The 24,037-nt window shown below is 41.2% G+C and overlaps 1 protein-coding gene across 1 annotated transcript in view; it reads right to left on the bottom strand.

Moving 5' to 3' along the window:
* Positions 1–24,037, bottom strand: part of ass1 (argininosuccinate synthase 1) — a 145,502-nt gene that overhangs the window by 96,611 nt on the left and 24,854 nt on the right. The window contains exons 4-5 of the mRNA XM_085965449.1: positions 19,179–19,235; positions 17,450–17,524 (exon numbers count right to left, since the gene is read on the bottom strand). Coding sequence (XP_085821575.1) covers positions 17,450–17,524; positions 19,179–19,235 — 132 coding nt within the window. The remainder of the gene's footprint in view (positions 1–17,449; positions 17,525–19,178; positions 19,236–24,037) is intronic.

Below are 24,037 nucleotides of genomic sequence, written 5' to 3'. Positions count from 1 at the left end.
TCCCATCTCTGTACTCTCCACATTATATATCATCTCTTGCTATTGCTCATTTTAGAGTATCACCAGTGCCTTGAAGCCACAACCCTAACCCCCAAAAAGAAAGTTATTATTACATGGAATTTACAGCACAGAAACAGGCCATTCCAGTGCCAGTGTTAGGCTCCACACAAACCTCCTCCCACCCTACTTCAGCTAACCCCATCAACATATCCTTCTGTTCCTTTCTCCCTCATGTACTTATCAAGCTTCCCCTTAAATAGATCTACGCTATTCACCTCAACTACTCCACCTGGTAGCAAGCTCCAAATTCAACCACTCTCTGGGTAAAGAGATTTCTCCTGAATTCCCTATTATACAAAAGACACCGCAGCTAGTATGTGCATAGATTTGACATTGTACATGCTGCACCTAGTTATTTGCTTTTCCGCCTTGTAGAACTCTAACTGCCCGAACTGACTGGCCTACTATATTTTTTTGTGGATGGTAGTTTTGACTAATTGTTTGGCATGTGCCATTTCCAGCTGTCAAATTAAGTCCTGCTTTAAAAGCCACACACTGCTCATCAATTTCCCCTCAAGGTTCACTGCTGCACTGGTTACAAACTAGTAAGAAATGATCTCCAAATTACAGACAAGCTCCAAGGACTGAACAAAAGATTACACGGGGGAACTTAATGGACTGAACAGTACATTAAAGAGGAATCTTCAATTGAATTATTTAATATTTCTAGTACTTTCTGGTCATTTTTAATATACATACACAAATGTAAGGATAAATTTCAAGTTCCCAAGAGACAATCAACATCTGTTTACAAGGATGTTGGGGGAGGGGGTGCAGGGGAAGAGGATGAAATAAAGACATGATGCAGAGAAGATGAGTATCTATTCTTGTGAACTGATACGATTTCCCAACCTCCCACTGCGGGGCTCCTCCTTCAGATCACAGACAATACACTGAAGCATAGATAACAAACAACATTATGAAGTAATTCATTACTCTGGCCCCAATTATCTCTAATCACCGCAGCAGAACAGTACCCCTGGTGACCAGGGCCATCAGCTCCCGAAACCCAGTCTTGCAGAAATGCCACCAGCTACTGAGGCAGACAGAAAGAAAGCTTTAGTGTTGAACCTTTCACATGAAAACAAGCTCCAATGATGAATAACACTCAGACACTGCTCCAAAAAAAGGTACTACTCATAAACCCCGTGCTGAAGTGAGAAAGTTACTTCTTTTTTTTCCAATTTTCAGAGTTATACAATTCCATTCAAAAATACCTCACCAGTGCCTCTTCTAAATTCACTCGAATTTCAAAAATAAACTTTACCATTCAGGCACTTTGAGATTTAAATTCTTTTTAAATTGGAAGTCAAGTTTGAATTCCCTACCCTGTTAAAGTTGAAACATTCCACCCTACATATTCTATAAGGAGTAGATTTACTTTTAAAAAACAAATTTAGTACATAAATGTTAATTCATAAGCCAAAAAACATTTACTGCTGCTAATTGGAAAATTAATTGTTTTTTGCCTTGTGGCATTAAAATTATATTCTTTCTGGTCTACTTGTGGTACGCACCATCTCAACCAGGAGGGTGGACAGGCATCCGTTTTATTCTATAACCCAGTATGCAGAGGAGCCCATGGCATGTTGGTTACAGCAGAGATCTGAAACAGTACAACCTTCCCAACTGAGACTGGCTAATTTGGCAGAGAACAAGCATCATACTTGGGACCCTCTCATCCTCACAGTTCAGTGCAATACACACTGCATTTACCCAATGAGCAAAGGTTTATTTTAATAACCAGGTTTTATTTTATTACATCAACATACAGATAAGAAAATTAACAATGCTGAAGTGGAACAAATACTCAGACTTCAGGTTCAAATCTGAATTTGGCATTTCTGGATCCTAATTTCAAGTGTCTAAATTCCAAATTGGGTTAATATATATATATATATATATATAATTTAAAATCCATAATTCATTTTTGGCAAATCTAAATTCCAAATTCAGCCAAACCCATATCTGAGTTCTGAATTGAGCCAATTTGGAATCTAAAACTACGTTATAGTTCAAGCCTACAGTCAGTTGATGAGATCTACAGTCATTTTGGGCAATAGTGAGACCATCAGATTTAGGCACAAGTATGAAGAGGGTTCAAGTTATAAATGGTCACTAGAATGTTTCCATTACTTGGTACTTGTAAGAAAAGAAAATACTCTATACTTTAGTAATCTACAGCAGTGGTGCAATGACCTCACTGCCAAGAATGGCTAGAAATATGCATTTCTAAAAAGGGAAAACTGAAGAAACACCAAAATACTAAAGGTTGCAGCAGCCAAGTTGACCCATGGAGGGATGACATTAGCTGGCCTGCAGAACACATCTCTGATCTGCAAAGTTAGTTACTTTCTCCATGTTTCAAAAATGATGCCTTTCTAAACTCCACCAGCAATTCATAAGGAGTCTTGATTATTTTGAGTTCAGGACTCTCATATCATTGCAGGCAGAAATTATATTTCATAGCAGTACAGAAAAGAAATAGAACAATCTTGGACAAATAACACAGAAGCAATAAGCTGATCTGATAGCAGACATCAGGGAAAAGTTCTGCTTTTAAGATGTGCATTCACAGAAGAAAAAAAAGTTATTCCCCCTCCCACATACATAGGGGGAAAATTGGGTTGCTTTGCGCCTCCCGTTAACGCCCCAAGGGGGCGCTAATGGGAGTCGCAAAGCACCTAGCGCCCGGGCGCGGTGCCACTAACGCCTCCTGCGAAATTAATCGGGATGCTGGCGGCGGTAGTCGGTAGCACCCTGCGGCGTTGCACCTCCGGCGAGGAAGACATTGCTGTGCGCAGCGTCCCCTAACCTACTGCCGGATGCCATGTCCGACAGGGTTAGGGTGTTGTGCTAGCGGCCGCGGCGGCACCAATTAAAGGGCAGGTGCCGGGCTCTTTTGCCGGCACCCCACTCCCCGGTGATCCAGCAGGGCCCCGGTGTGCGCTGCGCTAGGCACCTCCCCTTTAATCAGGGGAGGGAGGCCTGTAATACCGCGGCACTGTGAGCCAACTCGCACCCTGCCTCCTGCTTGGGGCGCTACCATTCAATTTCCGGTGTGGGGGTGCTAACTTTTTCGGGGCACTAATAGGGCGAAGTTAGCACCCCAAAGGGGGCGCAACCCAATTTTTCCCCCTAGACTCTAAACTGGAAAGGCTTACTGTTCATACTCAGTTTTTCCCCCCTCAGCTATGGGCACTTGGTTAGTTCAGATCAGAGGAGATTGGGGTCCTTGCACTGGATGCCATTGTTTGCACTGCTAAAACTGGCTCTCTTATCCCATAGGTAGAATTGTACACCAATAAAAATGACATCCACTCCTCTCAGTCGGGACTAACCAAATGTAAAAATGCCTTATAACTCCTGTCAGCTCTAGTACCAGGTCACTAAAATAAAATGAAAGCAATAAAACAAGCTACCTGCATTTAGCTTATTACATGCATGCAAAGGTTTTAAAAAGTCCTTTTGTTCCAACTCCATGCATAGTCTCCTCAAGCAAAGTACAGTACCTACCACAGCCTCTGCTACACTGCACCCGAACTGGGCATGAGGAGTTGTGCAAGAGCAGTCTGATGATAGTACTTCCTTGCCACTCATCCTGAGGAAGCAGTTGGCCTTTGCTGAGCATTACCAAGATTGGGAACTCAACAACATACAAAAAAAATTGGTGGAGTGGACAGTGGCAACAGGTAAAGAAGAAAAAAAAAATGGGAGCAAACACACTATTTTAACATCTCTAGATGGTGTTGTAACTGACAGCTCTACTGAAATAAGAACCAAATTTCGCAGGTGCCCAGCAGAAGCGTCTCACAACAGAAGGGGGGGGGGGTGCAATGGCAGGGTAGTCCAAACTGGATGGTAACTCACACCTTTTGGTGGTTTTGACAGAGGCCTGGAAGAAAGCTCTATGCCCAATTTCTCAGCAACAGAGAAGAGAAAGCAGGCAGAGTAAACAGGAATAAATTACTTTAGAAATAAATGTGGTGAATGCTTAATGCAGTTTTATGATTTTTTTTGCTTGCTCTTTCAATTGAATGGGTTTTATTTATCATCTTTTTTCCCCTTTATTGATACTTTTGTATGGAATTCCTTTACCTGCTATTTTAGCAGAGGAAGCTTGGGTCCTTGAAGAGCAATGCCAAAACAGCGTCCCTGCATTGCGGTCTTATATTTTTAATATTTGAAGTCTGTTGGCAGTCCAGTGCAGATAAATTGAATCCAGAGGAGGCTGTTCAAACCCAGGTCTGGAGACTCATGAAAAGTGGGTCTTCACTGCTACCAGAACAACATAGGTTGGGTGATTTACACCGGGGAGCTCCTTCGACTGCACCAAGACTATGGAATTGACAGTACCACAGGAATACAAGAGTGCCTTGTGATTCAAGCTTCAGTGGTTCTCACTAGTTTGAAAGACTGTATAACTCACTTGCCGTTATGGGTCGTTTGCACTCATGAACTCACTCCTATAATAAACTGCAGCTGTCAGTAATATCCTATAGATTTGTTCTAGAATAAACATGAAAAGATAAGATCATTAATGGCTAATGAGTTGTTAATGAGTTGTAGTTGGACAAATGCAGTTGTGTATTATTGTTCCTCAACAATAAATGTTAAATTAGTAGCTATTTACTTGATGCTTTTACCTGGCCTGATTTCCCCCCCCCCCTCAAGCAGTTTTGTATCAGCCCTGAGTGGTGTCAACAGGTTACCCACTGTTACAAAGTGTCTTCCTCATGTCACAAGAAGATGGAGCAATTGTTAATGCTTGAGCAGCCAAGCCACTGAATGGTTCATTAGGTTTCAAGAGGTTGTTTTTTCATTGAATGCCTTTTAGCTTCAATGGGCTGTTATCATTAGCACAGGGTGCAGCCCCAAAGAGGTGGTCTCAGGTCTAGTATGGACACAGTCTGGGGCAAAGACTGTTAGCAGTTACTTCCACCCACTTTTGCTTATTTAAAATGGCAAATCACAGTTCTTGTGATTTCATTTTTTAATGTTTTATAATCTGTGGTGATCTGAAAGTGTTGGACTCTTTATAAACTCCATGGGTATTTTACATTTGAAAGAAGGTCATAAATAAATCAAACTGGAAATAATAATTAAACTGAGTAATAGGAAACACTGAATTTTCATAAATGCATTTGAGTGCATGAATTCAGGATTTTAAAAGGCCCTAGAATTTGCATTCTCAAATTAAATTCTCTATTTCCTGACACATTTGTCTATATAACAAGTGACTGTACTTCGAAACGAATAGGTGAAATGCTTTGTGACATTCCCGAGAGACACAATACACGTTCGAAATGGAAGCTCTTCATTTGAAAAATTCATTTTTTTAATTACAAAAAAGATTTACGCATTTAATTGGGTTTCGATTATTGGGAAAAATTAGTTAAATGAAAACTCTGCACATGTTTAGCATTGATCAATTTGTCTGTGCAGCAGTCACCTATTTTTGTGGATCACATACATCAATTATTATATAGGTTAAGTGCAAATCAAAAGGTGAATTTCATCAAAATAGTAACGTGGTTTACAGACAAAAACTGTCTAAAGTTGAAACAGAAACAGAAAATGCTGGAAACAACCTCTCTGGCACTGAAAATTAACTTTTACAAGTGTGGAGTCTTATTCCTTCAGATTTTAATTACCGCTGGAGATTTTAATTTTAATTTAATGAATTTTTGCTTTTTCTTTGTCTCTTATCCCTCTCTCTTAATCCAATCTTTCTTTCCCTCTCTAATTCGCTTTCTATACCCGAATGAATTCAATATTCTAACTGACACTTCCTGGTTCAGACTCTGTGCTGCTCATTAATGATTCTTCAATCCGATTGGTTAAGGAGATACACAAGTTGCTTCCTTGTTCACACAGGTCCCAGATGCCCTGTAGAGGGCGCTGCCCTTTTTGGATGATTGGCTGGCAGCAACTTGCTGTGCAAAAGCCCACAGAACATCTACGAGCAACTGCAAGTCTAACACTTGGGTTCGCTGCTCAGGGCAAAAATCTGGTCCACTTCATTTGTGCCCTTCTCCAGATCAGGCAACCATGTGTAATACATCTGCCATTCATTTCCCTGACATAAATCCTTTGTATTCTAAACATGAATTTTATTACTTTCAAGGATGTCATGATCTGATTTTTGTGTTATGTTTCTACAGGCTGGCACTTCTTAAGTTATAACTTTGCCAGTGTACAGAAGCTTTCACTGATCTGCATAATGCATTCAACTGCATTTGATGGGCTAAAACATTAAAATAATACTGCTTTGACTTTTTCCACTGTTGGCAGGCCGTAATGTCCATCAGCACATACAGAATACTCTCCTGTAATTAAGCACTTTTTTTCTGGCATCATTAGTACATTGTTCCATTGCACCAGTGACATCACAGCGTCATTTCTCCATTTACCTCATTTGTGCTATCAATCCATTACCCAAAACTTGGGATGTTCAGGATAGCAATTAACAGGGCCTTCTTATGATTTTTCCATCCCTGAAGTCAGTGAATGCGCCCATACTTTTCCAATATGCACCGGTTGCAAATACGGTTTCTTTATTTAGAGTAGTATCCCCATATTGTCCAAAGTAAGGGGGTAACAAAGTACTAATGTTGAGGAGATCCCTTGCCAACTCCTGTGTATGAGCAGCCAAACTAATTCACTGCCACATTTTCTACAATACCACCTACAACCATTCGTAAACACACAGCATCATTTAGCATGTCATAACATCATGACATTCTTAGCAAGAAAGAAAGTAAATAGGGTAGTGGCAGATCAAACTACATTTCTGGCAGTTTACTCAAGCAGTAATTATTTCAATCACATACACAGTTACTCATTTTCTACTGTAGCCTATTTATACATTGAGGTGAAAATTTTTAAGAAGATTTAGAAAATACATAGTAACCTTTCATAATTTCTAATCACCTGACAATTTTTAAATTGAAGAATGTTATTTCAACTCCTTGAAAACAATGGGAAGCATTATTAATGTTACTATTTGCTGATGATTGGTCATGTTTGTTAAGTGAATAAGAGCTGTGCAGGTTAGTAGGTCCCAAACTCAATTTCTGGCGAGACAGTTAATCTCAGCCGGAGTGCACCACAGGCAAGGGGGGAGCATTAGCTAGGAATCTTGTTCCTATTGTGATCTGTTGGAAACTGCGCACTTGTGCAGTGAGCGTCAACAAGCCGTTTTGCCAGCGACATCATAACCAAGCCTGATGTCCAACTGCATCTGTATCACGATTGTGTTTGGTTGTGATGTTTCTCATGATCAAATTGCCAGCACTCACCGTCTAGGCGCACACATGAAGAATAGCTATTTGAGTGAGGGAATCAGTGACCACATACCACCTGTGAAACCCTACTCTATAGAGGAGGGGAGAGGGTAAAAAATTTAAATCATCATAGCCAAACCCAATCCCATCATCCTATACTCATACTTTCAGCTATCAGGAGTGGGAACAGTGACTGAGTTTTTTTTCATCCTTCCAAGAGAGAATTTAAATAAAGAAATAACTTGCATTTATATAGCGCCTTTATTGACGTCAGGACATTTTTTGAAGTGTAGTAACCATTGTAATGTAGGGAAACATGGCTGCAATTTGCACACAGCAAGGTCTAACAACCCGAGAGGGTGGTTGGGGCTTCAATTTAATGTTGCACAGTTCACTGGCGAGACTACATTTGCCAATATGGTGCGCATTCTACCTTGAAAAGGTTAATGTGTTGGAGACAACTCAGAAAAGGACTAAGGTGATCTGGGGAATTAAAGTTCCAGAGTGTGTGTGTTTTTTAAATATTCAGCACAGCCAGCAGCACGCACATGCAGTGCTCCTGTCACCAAGAGAAAACTATCCATATAAAAACATAAGAACTTAAGAAATAGGAGCAGGAGTCGGCCATTCGGCCCCTCGAGCCTGCTCCGCCATTCAATAAGATCATGGCTGATCTGATCGTGGCCTCAACTCCACTTTCCTGCCCGCTCCCCATGACCCTTTATATCCCTGTTTTTCAAAAACCTGTCTATCTCCACCTTGAATATATTCAATGACTCAGCCTCCACAGCTCTCTGGGGTAGAGAATTCCAAAGATTCACGACCCTGAGAGAAGAAATTCCTCCTCATCTCCGTCTTAAATGGGCGACCCCTTATTCTGAAATTATGCCCCCTAATTCTAGATTCCCCCATGAGGGGAAACATCCTCCCTGCATCTACCCTGTCAATCCCCCTCAGCATCTTATATGTTTCAATAAGATCACCTCTCATTCTTCTAAACTTCAGTGAGTATAGGCCCAACCTGCTCAACCTTTCCTCATAAGACAACTCCTTCAACTCAGGAATCAACCTCGTGAATCTTCTCTGAACTGCCTCCAATGCAAGTATATCCCTCCTTAAATAAGGAGACCAAAACTGTACGCAGTGCTCCAGGTGTGGTCTCACCAACGTCCTTGGAAGCAAACGTCACAAAGCACTCCTTCCTAATAAGCCAATTGGTCTGGTGGAATGTTATTAAAAGAAATAGTGGGAGAGTGAGCTTGGAGACGGTGTAACACTCCAACCTAAAACAGTTAATTTTGTGTCAATTAACAGCTTTTAAAAATAGCTGTATGAATACCCAGTTAGGAATAGAACCGAGGAAGACAATACTTTTCAAAATGCTGGGTCCATGGAACTAGCATGCCAAAGACAAGTGGCACAGGACTTATAATGGAGACACAGATATTTTGGGGGTTCACTCAATTTACCTTTGCGGGGAGAAGATGAAGGTCAGCAGAACCTTTCCTCTGGAGATTAAGTGGGTGGAGTAGCATTCATAGGAACAGGAGGAGGCCCTTCAGCTCCTCAAGTCTGTTCCGCCACTCAATTAGATTATGGCTGATCTGTACCTCAACCCCATTCACCTGCCTTTGCTCCATATCCTTTGATACCCTCACCCGTTAAAAATCTATTGATCTCAGTTTTGAAAGCTTCAATTGACCCAGCATCCACAGCCTTTTGTTGGGGGGGGGGGGGGGGAGAAAGAGAGAGATACGGATTTCTACTACCCTTTGAAGTGCTTCCTGATTTCAATCCTCAATGGCCTGGCTCTAATTTTAAGATTATGCCCTCTTGTTCAGGATTCCCCACTAGATGAAATAGTTTACATCTACCCCATCGAATGCTTTTATCATTTTACATACCTCGATTCGATCACCCCTCAACCTTCTAAACTCCAGGAAATGCAAGCCAGATTTATGCAACCTGTCCTCATAATGTAACCCTAAGCCCTGGTATAATTCTGGTGAATCTGAGCTGCACCCGCTCCAAGACCAATATATCCTTCCTGAGATGCAGTCTCTAAAACTGAATGTAGTACTCCACTGGAAATATCTGGAGGCAGTTCATGATACAGCACTGTATATCAATGAAGTGAGCTTGACCAAAACAGCCTTTTCACCTTCAGTGCTTTCTCATGTGCTTGTGTACACCCATTCATTGTGCATCAATGTTCATTAGATTAGATTCAACCACATTAAATCCCATCTACCATTCCACAGCCGATTCTCTTATTTTAAAAACATAAGAATAAGGAGCAGGAATAGGCCATACAGCTCCTCGAGCCTGCTCTGCCATTCAATAAGATCGTGGCTGATCTTCAACCTCAACTCCACTTTCCTGCCCTATCCCCATATCCCTCAATTCCTCTGGAGTCCAAAAATCGATCTATCTCAGCTTTGAATATACTCAACGACTGAGCATCCACAGCACTTTGGGGTACAGAATTCCAAAGATTCACAACCCTCTGAGTAAAGAAATTCCTCCTCAACTCAGTCTTAAATGGCCGACCCCTTATCCTGAGACTGTGCCCCCAAGTTCTAGACTCTCCAGCCAGGGGAAACAATCTTTCAGCATCTACCCTGTCAATCCCCCTCAGAATCTTACATGTTTCAATAAGACCACCTCTCATTCTTCTAAACTTATGCCCCCATCTTTTGAATGCTACTAATCATCTGTATACTAGCGACAGCCTCCATAGCTTTCTGTCAACAGATTTTGTATAACAGTCTACACCTGTGATGCGCCATCAATTACTCAAAAGACTGAAGTTGAGCGAGTAACAATCAGGCTTTTATTAACTAAAGAATGAAGGTCTTGTCTCGAGTGGTCGACCCGTCCAGAATACTAAGGGACTGGGAGGTAGTCACTTATATACCTGGAATAGTGGGAGGAGTCAGCCGAGGCATGTCCAGACCTGTACCTAGTGGAATACACATACAGACACAGACAGGTATGACAGTGGTTTACCACAACCTGATCATTCAAGTCATTTTTACACTAAAAAAACAATGATTTAATACTTCAAATTATGCAATGTAAATAAGAGATAAAATTTATTGCTAAAAATTGAATCATAATTTGAATTAGGCAGAAGACTGTACTATAAGTACCCTCCTTCTTCCAAGCATGAATTGTGTGAACATCCCTTTCACTTGCCTGATTTGTTCACCTCACCTGTGATATTGAATGTGTTCTGATCATTGTGATTCACTGAAACTTCTAAACAACATTATCCACCAGTTAACCTTATGTTAGTTAGTTAATTATTTTTGTTGCCATTAATAAGTTTCTACTCAAACTGTGTCTGCCATCTCCTCTTCAGATGTTACATTATCTCTTACCAATAATGTTAGTCCTTCGCCTAGCTCAGCAGGACTATCTGTCAAATATTCTACACTCTCCTAGTTCTTTTTCTTGTCCATCTTCTGCTTGTAGCCATGTTGTCTAGTTCAGTATATTTGCCTTCAAGTAATTTATAAACAAATATTCAATATTAGAAATTTACAGAAAATCTTTGCATCAATTAGCTGACAGAAACCCAATGTATGCACTTCAAAACTGTAACAAAATGCCATTACTAAAAGGCTTAAGAGCTTGAAAGTCTAACAAAGCTAAAACAGACATACCAATATTTTTTTTTAAATAGTCTGAAGAAATAGAGTTATGGATATCTGAGAACAATTACAAGATTAATATAATCAAGATGGTATATAGAATAATGCATACCTTGGAGTGAGTTACAAGTTATAATCCGATCATGGGTATCATGTGATTTATACAAAAAATAATAGATACCCAAGAGTGATTGCAAGGCATTGTGTGAATTGTGCCAAACAGAACAAAAGTATGAGCAGTTTATAATAATCAACTGAAATTACAGCCTTGAAATCACTCTCTATTGCTTATACTTTACATATACTTCCTATGCTTAGGCACATGCACACATAGTTTTAATTTTAGCTGGGCACAGAATGTTAATTCTGCATTTTGTCACTTTTTGGTCTTAGCAGTAGTTGTACGTGCACTCTGTAGACTGGATGGGCGACAATGTGTACACTTGAGAATTAGTACTTCTGATATCATCAGCACAAATTTTGAGAAATAAATGAGAAATTCTACATTCGCTATATATCAACTAATAGTTAGGAAACAGATTACAAAACAACAACTTGCATTTATATAGCACCTTTAACTAAATAAAACATCCCAAGACGCTTCACAGGATCATGATCAAACAAAATTTGATACCAAACCACATTAAGGGGACATTAGGACAGATGACCAAAAGCTTGGTCAAAGAGGTAGGTTTTAAGGAGCATCTTAACAGGAGGAGAGAGGTACAGAGACAGAAAGGTTAACGGAGGGAATTCCAGAGCTTGGGGCCCAGGCAGCTGAAGGCAAACCGCTAATGGTGGAGTGATTCAAATCAGGGATGCGCAAGAGGCCAGAATTGGAGGAGCGCAGAGATCATGGGGTTGTAGGGCTGGAGGAGGTTACAGAGATGGGAAGGGGAAAGGCCATGGAAGGATTTGAAAACAAGAATGAAAATTTTAAAATCAAGGTGTTGCAGGACCGAGAGCCAATGTAGGTCAGCGAGCACAGGAGTGATGGGTGAACGGGATTTGGTGAGAGTTACGATATGGGCAGCAAAGTTTTGGATGATCTCCCAGTTTATGGAGAGTGGAAGATGGGAGGCTGTCCAGGAGAGCATTGGAATAGTCGAGTCTAGAGGCAGCAAAAGCATGGATGAGGGTTTCAGCAGTAGATGAGCTGAGGCAGGGGCAGAGATGGGTGATGCTATGGAAGTGGAAGTAGGTGACCTTGGTGATGGAGCGGCTATGTGGTGGGAAGCTTATCTCAGAGTCAAATACAACATCAAGGTTGCGAACGGTCTGGTTCAGCCTGAGGCAGTGGCCAGGGAGAGCGATGGAGTTGATGGCTAGGGAACAGAGTTTGTGGCGGGTACTGAAGACAATGGCTTCAGTCTTCCCAATATTCAGTTAGAGGAAATTAACCAACTGGTTATTTAGGACACTTTCTAAGTGTTTAATTTGGCATTACCAAAAAAAGCACCCCCTTCCCTTCCCCTATTTAAAATAGATTAAAAATAAATATGGAACGTTATTATTGCTGTGAATGAAACCATTTACTGCTTGCAATCTTTGTTACAATAATTGTCAATTTGTGGAATATATCTGATACAATTCCTGTATTCAGAGTGTTGACAGGATTCTCGGGGGTTTGAGTCAGAAATGGCTGAGGTGCAATGGTATTCAGGAGAATATTCTCCATATGATGTTAACTATTTGATGCAAGAGAACAATCAGATTTGGTTTAGTTCCTTTTCACAATAATTGTTAAGAACAAATCAAAATATTGTTTAAGAAAAATATATAAATTTCTGTAAATCAATGGCTACTAATGCATTATTTGTAGCAACCAGACAACTAATGTCAAAATGTGGAATTTATACAAAAAGGTACAAGAGGGTGACCATGGCCCATATTTTCTGATCCCTATGGGTGTGTACGAGCTGTGTACACACCCTTAGGGACCTCGCAAGTGCTGGTTTCAGGCATGCGAAGCGCATGCGCTGAAAACCGGCACTTCTGATCTGTCAAGAATCCTCTTGACAGATCGGACGCCTGCCCTGGAGAAGGGCCTCTGCGGGTGGAGAGTTCCGCTTTCTGCAGAACCTCCGCCCGCTGAAAGCCTTTAAAAATCTTACGCCTGGTAAAAGCAGGTGTAAGGTCTGCTTTTACCAGCATAAGAGTTTAAAAAAGTAAAAAAAATGTTTTTTCCACTCATTTATAATTTTAAAATACTTTTAAAAAAGGTAAGTTTATTTTTAACCCTGTAAAAAACTTATTTTTTTCAAATAATTTAATTTTTGTTTAAAATATAATTTAATGTAATTTTAACTCATTTTAAAAATGTGATTTAGAAAAAATTATTTAATGTTTTGATGTCTTTTTTCAGTGATCCCCATTCATACTTTTGACAGGTCTACCTGTCAAAAGTATGAAGGGGGATTCCCTACTCCCATTGGCTCGCCTGGCCCACGTGACCCCAGGGACGCTTGCGAACCGCCTGCGCCCCAGGATACCTGGGCCTCTGCGCGCACGCACACCAGGAAAGACCCAGGATCGGAAATGGCCGGACCTCAGGAGCACTCAGGTAAGGGCGTAGAGTTTTTCCCGGTAGGAGGCATCCGCACGCAGGAAACCTCCGGTCGGAAATGACAGGCCATTGTTTGGTCAGACCCAGGTCTTCGCCGGATAACTATCGTATCAAATGATTCCCCCAAAATATTGTATCAAATGATTTCCCCTTTGTATCATGGGTATAAGAATGTGAGCAAACAGATAAACTAACATGGCATCGAGGATGTCTTTTCTAAGTGGCAAAAATAAATTGGCTCCATCACTGTTGTCATGGTCAAGACTACAGGGACCATTTTAACTGGGTGGTTTACGTCTTCTATACTTTAGTGGCATTGTGACTAGCTGAGTGCTTGTGCTTAGCACACGGTTGTATCTGTAGCATGCAAATGGAACTACTGAAAATTAAAAAATGCAGCTTTCTGCCAGGCCCATGGGTGTTATCGAATGGTTGCCCCCGGTATAAAGAAACAGTAACAGCAAAACAGAAGTGAATACAAGTAAGTCTATTGATGGGTTCAAACGTTATGAACGAGAACTATTGTCACTTAAACCAAGCTGAGATCTTCATCATATACATTTCTATCCATGCTTTTGTGCAATATACATCAAGAATAAGATATCTGTGTTATTTAACATGATTACTGAAGATTTAAATTGTGATTACAGGAACTTAATCTGCAGTGGAGAAAATCATGCCACTCACTCTTCACTAGTCCTTCCCTTGTTATACAAGTCCATGTTCTCCCACAAACCTTGTGTGCCCTCTTGTGACTCTCAGCTCTTACTGCAGACATATTAACTTTGCCATTTTTTTTCAACAGCTACAGTGAAATGTCTCCTGTGTACATGGCTGCTGTGTAGTAACATATTTTTGTTGACTATTTTTAATGTTTAAAAGAATAGTCTGTTAGATTAAACAATGCAAATTGATAACTTACTCACTGTTCAATTAAATTCAATGGAAACTGACTGCTAACATTTTTTAAACTGTTTGATGTGCCATAAATAACTAGTAATTTAGGTTTGTGCCTACATTGTGTACATACCTCCACATGCACTGTAGTACTCCAAGTTTTGGAGGAAAGAGGGCCTTCCAATACATATAATGAGAATAACATGGTAATTCTATTTATGGCACAGTCTACCAGCTTGGGGGTGGTGGCAGGGTTACACCAATCTGTAGGTATACTGCATTTTCAGTATGCATCACGAGAGCCAATTTAGTGCAACTAGAGTGCCAATTCAGGTCGGTCCTGGTGAAGGTAATATAGTTGACTTGCAGAGATATGCAGTTTCAATGCAATTTTACTCTGCTACAAATGGTTCTATAACAGGATAAAAATTAGATTTAAATCAGAGTAGAGACTGAAGTCACTCCCAAATATGGTCAGTAGATAAGGTTTCGATGGATTTAAGAATATTTTTGCAAGTGCTGATGACACAAGGGATGAAATAATAAGGAAAAACTACAATGCAGGATACATACCCAAAACGTCATGGCCTGTCTTTTCTCCCTACAGATGCTGACTGACCTGCTGTGGAGTTCTGGCATGAGAGGTACTAGTTTAGAAAAGTTATTGAACCCAAGAGTGTGAAACTTAATTAACACACATTTGATGGTTAATCATGCTTGGTTTTATGACTCTCTTTACAGCTACTTACACAGTACTGCCAGCTTTTGATGCATGGCTTCCGAGCAGCTAATGGTAGCTCCAAAGTAAGCTTGCCAGATTTGCTAAAGCTGGGACCTGGAGAGTCATGGCTATATAAAAAGGTCTTCCTAGCCACCAGCTTTAGTGAATTCGGCAAGTTTACATTGATGTTACCACTGTCTGCACAAGTCTTGCGCATCAGGAGCCAACAGCACCAACATGGTAATTAATCCAAAATAAAGGCAGCTTAAAGCTGCAATATAGCTCCCTTGCATTCAGGCTTAGTAATTCTTTTGAATTAGGACATTAAACTGTAACATCTAAAATCTTGGCTTAACCAATATTCAACAATTAACTGAAATTGAAAGAGCAAGAACATTTGGTTGACATTTTTACCATTATTTGATTTTAAAAGTAGAAAGAGGAATTTCTGATCATTTAAATTCATTGTTTTTAAAATAAAACAGTGATAGAATGTGTATGGTGACTAGACCCCCTATAATTAGATTGGAGTTCAATTTTTTCACCCTTGGTTTTTTTTGGTCAAATTTAGCCATTTTAGCAAAACCTTTTTTCCCAAATGAGGTTTATAAATTGCTGCCCTCAATCTGGAGCCAAAACCTGGTGTACATAATGGGGTTTGAAATTGCATGGAATATAGTTTGTCCTGATGTTTTTATCTAAAGTAATGATGTTGCAAGGCTGTTGGCCAAATGCTCAGAGATTTACACAAAGACCTGCGTTGCCTGCCCAATGACCAAGCAGATGGGAAGCGGAAAATCTCAAAAAGTGGTCAGTCAACATCTGTAGAAAGAACAGACAAGTGAACATTTCAGACGTACAATGATCAGAAGTTCTGGTGAAAGGCATACACCTAAAGCATGAACTTGGCTTTTCTCTTCACTGATGGTGACTGACCTGCTGTGCATTTCCAGCATTTTATGTTTTTATTTCAGATTTACAGTATTTGCAGCTTCCCCCTCCCTTGATTTATCACTCCAAGCATAGAATTTTATTTCAAAATGTTATTTCTGTTTGTAGTAGTCATTTCTACTCCTTCCAGTGTTTATGCAATTAAAAAAATGAAGTCTTAACAATCTTTGTCTTGATGTTGTTTTATTAGTGCTTTCTGGTTTAAACCAAAATCACTTATCCACTCAGCTCCAAATACACCATTCAGTACACTTTCTCTTCCCTATGTCCAAACTCAACTCTTTCCTTCCCAGCACTTCAAAACTGTTGAACAACCTCACTTTTCTTCTACATTTAACAGGTTTCAAAAATCCAAGCTTGGTGTCATCTATGCAGTATTTCTTTATTTATCTAGTATTCTGCAGCACCATTTGGCACATTCTGTGGCCTCCTGGGGCAAGCGGGTGCCCAAGGAGTACCCTGGGTACCTGTCCACTTTCTAACTGAAGTCACCTTTCTTTAAGCCCATGAAATTTGACAGGGTCAGCGCGAGAGGACACGGGCAGGCACATCACGGCACTTACGCTGGGTCCCATGTTTAGAAACAACTTTAATTATGCTCTTAACCTAAGCCCCATATTACAAGTTTGTAACTCACTCGCAGGTACCCACCATTCTATACACACTATAAGAATGCATTACATATGACTTCAATACACAAGATAAAATCTAGACGGACTATTCGTTCGTGCACAATACATTTCCTCTAAATTGGATAATGTTGGTACTGGAGATGTATACACTCATCAAGAACAAGGATGTCCATTAATATTTTCTTATATTTTGCATTAAATGCCATTGCCAATGTGGGTTAGCTACAGCACGAGTTAGATGAAGAGCACAGCTTCCTGTAAACTGCCCCAAAAACATGCTTCAACTATAACATCTGCTGCAGCAAAGTGACATTTGGATTTTCCACACCAAGCAGGCTTCTTGTCTCTTCAAGTGAAACTGCCAATTAGAGACAAAACTATAGGCAGTCTTATGTTTAGAACTCACACCACCTAGGAAGTGACCAGCATTTCCCAAACTGTTTCAAATCTAAGACTGTCTTTCTTGAGACTAAAACCCACTCACAAAACTGAGGAGTCTCAAACACTGCACTGCTTTTTAATGGTTTTTTAATTAGTCAAACGTCTACACAGGAACCCATGTACTAACCTAGAGTCATTATTAGGACAGCAAGTCAGGGGTTACCTCTTCTCTAAATAAATTAAATCCAACTCCAAACCAGTTTCAGATACATTGTGCAGTTGTTAGCGTTCTAACAAACCTTTGCATATTCCATCAAATCAGTGCGTCCTAAGAATCGATTGAAGAACTCTGGTAACCTCCATGGGGAGATGATCTGTGATCGATAAAAAGTAAAGACATAAAAAGAATCAACTAAAAGTTCTGTGATACTTGGCAAGTTTGTATTGATCAAAGTAAAGAATCTTTGAATTCACCAAACAACTCTGAAATGACTGAAGACTTTCTATATAAACAAAACTTTATTTTTCTGACCCAGGAAGTTGGCCACAGATGCCAAAATTCTGCAGGTATTTTCATGGCAACATTGAGCTCTAGAGGCTCTTGGGAAAGAAACATGATAATTTTGCAAAAACAACTGCATTTTAAAAACACATGTCTGGGTTCAAGTAAACCAACAGCAAGTTAATGTGTAATGCATATCCTAAATAGGCATGAACTTGCTGCAACACAGAGGGCAAACAATATTCATCTGCTTGTAAGACAGTAATTTATCTTTATTTAGGTGTCTTCCAAAATGTTTTACATATCCACCTTTTCAGATGCAAATATTCACTCCTTTCCCTCCAAAAAAATAAAAAAGGCTATTTCAACCTTTTATAAACTAAATTTAATTCTTTGACACATTTAAAAAGTGTACATTTAAATGTATGGACTACAAAACTTTATGTAAAAGGTTGTTTTGTTTGAATTAAACAGTAGTTTTACTCAGCCTCTCTTTTCTCTTACAATCTTCAGGCTTTTAAAAGCCAAGCTTGGCATCAGCTAATCACTACCCAATTTACTACTTTTCAACCTGTCCTGCACTATTAGCCTTGGCCTGTTACCTTGGTTTCTTGACATGAAAAAACATAGCAGGACTCAATTTTTTAAAATATTTTGAATGAAAAAATAAATAAAATGCAAAGAAAAGGAGTCAGGTCAACTCGTATGACAGCAAGTTTTTCCCTTTTGTTTGTCCATTTACATGGTTATGGACTGAGGCCGCTGGTAAATAACTTCACATTAGTTTTGTGGTTCAAAGTGGGATTATCCATCCTTTTTAAATTAAATCCAATGAAACAAAAGGAGGATTATCCAGGCTGTAAGCAGAGCTCACCACAAGCTGCTTCAGACTGTGAACTACAAGAATCTACCATGCCAGTTGTTCTCAAACTTTTTTTGTGCCAGGCTCCATTGTCTTAAACTTTCTTGGGTAGGTCTAACCAAAATATTCTCAGCAGACACAAAGGAGAACCAAGTAGGGGCATGCTCTTCACTTTCTATCAGCAGAGCCACATCCTCTGTTGCCCTCCCCAGTCTACAGAAACTGCAGTTAAAAGGCATAAATGCCAGGAGCTAGCTCACAGATGCTACGCTCTCAGAATCTGGCTTAACACAAGACCAATGTAAATTAGATAAATATAAAGAATGTGTTGCCTCACCAGGCCACAAGCCAAAAATTGATTATTTTTAAATTTAAATTAAAAAAAAAGTGATAAAAATAAAAGCTTCAAATGCACAGCAAGGCAGTCAGCATTTGAAAGAAAAATGTTAACATTTCAGGGGCCAATTCTAATGAAAAGGTCCCAATCAGCATGTTAATCATTTTCCCTTTCAAATGCTGACTGGCTTATTGTGCATTACCAACCTTTTCTGTCATTATTGGTATTTGTAATTTGAATTTATCCAGGAAATAGTAAATTAAGGCACAACTACAAGTTTGATACAAGAAAAGTACGTTAGTTAAAAATATGACACAAAGCTTTTACCTTAACTTCAGGATACAGTGCGTAGCAAGTCAACTCAAACCGGATCTGATCATTTCCCTGAAAAGGCAAATAAATAAAGTTAAAGATATTGGAGAGCTACACACAGTAATATCCAGAACATGCTCTCCACTTCAAAGCAGTTCCTTATGTCCTGTAAACCGGGGAAAACAATTATTTACTGGCGCCGGAAAATTTTAGGCTAGAAACTATTGTTGGGGATTTCAATGAATGAACACTTAACGGCTTGATGTTACATTCCCCTCTTTACTGTTTTAATGCAGATGTTAACCCTCTTGTTTTAAATGAGTTGATGCCTCCACTTAAAGAGCAGACAGAGAAATATCATACAATGTCATTCGTCATTAACAGTTCATTCACCAATATTGCCAACAGTAAACTCTAGGTTTGTTTGTAACCATAGCACAATTAAAATCATGTCAGCAACTTTTATACTTGTGCAACCAAAGCACTGGACTTTAAAGGTATATAATCAGTTATTCAGTCACAACAGAGGAAAGTAATCCAAGTATTCTAAAATATTAATCATGGTATCACCTACGAAAGTTGCACCTTGATGCCTATTTTTGGACCTTGCAAGGGGCCTCCAATGCACCTCTTCTGGACTATAATGAAACATTTTTGCCTGCTTACTAGCCTTTCTTCAAATGACCAGCATACTACTGTATATATTTTACAAATACAGTACTAGCAAATTAACATTGGCAGTGGTCACAATAAGTTAAAGGATATGCTGTTTTAGAACGATAGGAACGTTATAATGTGTAAGGCACAATATACTATCCTATTGCCATGGTATAACAGTGTCTAAGCTGACTTGTTCCTTTAAATGCAAAAAGCCTAATAGGTACATTCTGAGGTCATCTGGTTGTTGTTGGATATCAAGAAAATCAGCATGAAGGGACCAGTTTTCTTCCTCTTTTTTATATAAATGATGCTACTTGTTCATTGGTAGGGTCAGCTACGATTAGTTACTCCTTAGGGACCGCTCCCTCCTCGACACCCTCCTCCTCTATCGCCCCCAACACCCCTTCCCCTTCGCCCGGCACCTTCCTGTGCAAGCGCAGGAGATGCAACACCTGCCCTTATACCTCCCCACTTCTCACTGTCCAGGGACCCAAACACCCCTTCCAGGTGAAACAGCGATTTACTTGTACTTCTTGCAATTTAGTATACTGTATTCGCTGCTCGTGATGTGGTCTCCTGTCCATTGGGGAGACCAAACGCAGATTAGGCGACCGCTTTGCAGAACACCTCCGTTCAGTCCGTAAGGGGGACCCCGAGCTTCCGGTCGCCTGTCGCTTTAATTCACTGCTCCACTCCCACTCCCACTCAGAACTCACCGTCCTCGGCCTCTTGTGTGGTTCGACGGAAGCTCAGCGTAAGCTCGAGGAACAGCACCTCATCTTTCGATTAGGCACTTTACAGCCCTCTGGACTCAACATTGAGTTCAACAATTTCAGACCATAACTCTGGCCTCTTCATACATACATTTTTTATCCACACTTTTTGTTTGGCCTTCTGTTCTTCTCTCCCACATGGCAGCTGTCTTTCATTCTGCCAGCGCAATTTACACTTCATCTAGAGCCATCATTTGTTTCTTAACCTGTCTGTTGTGTATGTACCTTTAAGAGAGAACTGATTTTATACTGCAGTACCGGCAGTGACCACACCTGTATATAAAGCCATAGCAGGCTTCTGTACTTCAGTCTTAAGTTTACCCTCTGTTCAGTAAATACCTGTTATTATTGTTCTCCTGCAGTCCATGTATTATTGATACTCGGACACTACACTGGCGACGAGCAGGTTTGAACTCACCTGCAGTACTGCATCACCTCACGGGGATCTTTCCCTGAGAAGAAGCTTCTTGGAGGTCGAAGTCAGAGCAACGGGCGTCGACTGCGGGCAACCGCCCAAGGATCCATCGGAGTTCGGAGAATTGCAGGGGAGGCTGTGGAGAGCTGGGCTTGGCTCCCCAGTCAAGGTGTTCCAGCAAATCGTGCTGGTAGCAGGTAGTGCGCTGACCCTTCTGGACTGCGGCGGGCTCGAGCTCGATCGAGCGGCTCTGCAAAGGGGCCGTGCAGCGTCGTCGGGAGGAAAAGAGAGAGAGGGTGGAGCGCACAGGGCGCGGTCGGTGCTCAAGAACCGGGCAGCGTAGAGAAAGTAAAACAAGGGGAAGGAAAGTGAGACGCGCCGAAGCCGCGGGTCGCCGCCATTACCCTGTAGAACGCTAGGAGCAGCGTGGCAGCAAGGGGAAGAAGGAAAAGCGCGGCAGGCGCCATTTTATTCCATTGGGGAAGAAGGAAAAGCGCGGGAGGCGCCATTTTAATCCATTGGGGAAGAAGAAAAAGCGCGGGAGGCGCCATTTTAAATCATCCAAGATGCCGAAGAGTGGCTGTATCACTGCTTTCAACAACGAGGTAGAAGACTGGACCACGTATGTGGAAAGAATTGAAGTGTACTGCAAGGCAAATGAGGTAGCCGATGGAAAGAAGGCGTCGGTATTATTAAATTTGATGGGCGCGAGAACGTACGGCCTATTGCGGAATTTAATTACCCCAGCTAAACCAATGGAGAAAAGTTTTGAAGAGTTGTTAATATCTTACAAGAACACCTAAACCCTACACCGCTGCCGATAGCAGAAAGATTCAAGTTCCATAAAAGAAACCAGCACAAAGATGAGAGCAATGCTGACTATCTTACGGAACTACACAAGTTATCGAAGCACTGCCAGTTCGGAGCAGGACTGGCAGACACCTTAAGGGATAAGTTTGTCTGTGGGCTCCAGAGCGAAGGAACCCAGAAACGACTACTTTCGGAAAAGGACCTGACGCTAGAACATTCTTTCAGCGTGGCAGTATCCTACGAAGCAGCAGCACGGGGAGCTGCGGAAATACAACAGAAACCACAAGAATACAGCGCTAACGAAATGGCATATGGAGCAGAAAACTGCTATCGCTGCGGCAGAACAACCCATGATCAGAAGGACTGCTGGTTTAAGGACAAAGTATGCAGGCAATGTGGGAAAATGGGACACATAGCAAGAGTCTGCAGGTCGGGAAAGAAAACCAACACTAAAAGAACTACTAAGGAAAAGTACAAGAAAGTAAAAAAAATGACAGACAGTAGTTCGGAAGATCAGGAGAGTGATAATGACTCCGAGAGCAGGAGACTAAGTTGTCTAAAGTTACACAACGTGATCGCAAAGGAGGATCACCGAACCATTTGGGTCACCCTCATGATAGCAGGGTCCCAAGTAAAGATGGAATTGGACACAGGATCAGCCCTAACTGTCATGAATCGACGAGACTATGAGCGGCTATTCTCACACATACCCTTGAAGGACACGTCCATTGTATTGAAGACATACACGGGGCAAAAAGTCTACCCCAGAGGAAAAATAAGGGTGCCAGTTAAATACAACGGCAAGGAAACACAGAAACCGTATCTATATATACTACAAGATGGAGGACCACCATTATTGGGACGTGAATGGATCCGAAAAATACAATTGGATTGGCATTCCATTCAGGCGCTAACTGTGACTGACAAAAAGGATGATGACGTCACACCTGGACGACTGTCAAAAATTCTAACTGACGCGAAAGAGGTGTTCCAACAAGGACTTGGGACTCTAAAAAGGAGTAACGGCAACGATAAAAATCGAAGATAACGCAAACCCAAAATTCTTTAAGGCCAGACCGGTACCGTACGCGATCCGCCCAGCTGTTGAAGCAGAGCTGGAGAGTCTGGAGCGTTCGGGTGTGCTGTCCAAGGTGGACTGGAGCGAGTGGGCCACACCCATCATTCCTGTAATGAAGAAATCATTGAGCAGCACGCCTGGGGAGCCGGAGAAGGTTCGCATCTGTGGAGACTTCAAGGTAACTGTGAACCCAGTCCTGCACACAGTACAATATTCACTTCCACGGATAGAAGATATTTTCGCCTCACTATCTGGAGGGAAACACTTTACGAAGATTGATCTGGCCCAAGCGTATCTACAAATGGAGGTGGAAGAAGCATCTAGGAAATACCTCACGATAAACACTCACAAAGGCCTTTACCAGTACAACCGACTGGTATTCAGGGTAGCATCAGCCCCGGCTATTTGGCAGAGGGCGATGGAACAAGTCCTGCAAGAGATCCCGGGGACCCAGTGTTATTTGGACGACATCCTGGTTACGGGCGAAAATGACAGTGAACACCTTGCCAACCTGGAGCAGGTGCTCACTAGATTACAAGAATATGGGTTACGAGCCAACCGCCCCAAATGCGAGTTCTTCAGGAGACAAATCTCGTATTGTGGCCACATGATTGATGAGGAAGGGTTGCATAAGTCGCCAGACAAGATTGAGGCTGTAGTCAAGGCTCCAGCACCGGAAAATGTGTCGCAACTGAGGTCGTTTCTCGGGTTGGTGAATTACTACCATAAGTTCTTGCCAAATTTATCTACAATTCTGCACCCACTGAACGCCCTGCTGCAAACTGGAGTAACATGGAAATGGAGTGATGAGTGTAAGCGTGCCTTTCAGAAATGTAAATGCCTAATCACTTCAAAAGAAGTATTGGCCCACTACAATCCAACACTACCGATTCGGTTGGCATGTGATGCGTCTCCCTACGGCATTGGAGCGGTGCTGTCACACAAATTCCTTGACGGTTCAGAGAGGCCAATAGCCTTTGCGTCGCGCTCGTTAACCTCAGCCGAGCGTAACTACGCCCAGATTGACAGGGAGGCCCTCAGCCTGGTGTGGGGGGTGAAGAAGTTCAATCACTATCTGCACGGGCAGAAATTCACCCTACTGACTGATCATCAGCCCCGGTCTCCATTTTTAACCCAA

This window comes from Somniosus microcephalus, chromosome 23, assembly GCF_052327205.1.
Source record: "Somniosus microcephalus isolate GS21.2 chromosome 23, FLI_Smic_1.0, whole genome shotgun sequence".
NCBI classification, from domain to species: Eukaryota; Metazoa; Chordata; class Chondrichthyes; order Squaliformes; family Somniosidae; genus Somniosus; species Somniosus microcephalus.
Note: the sequence above shows the minus strand (reverse complement) of the source record. Positions and strands in the feature narration are given on the sequence as shown.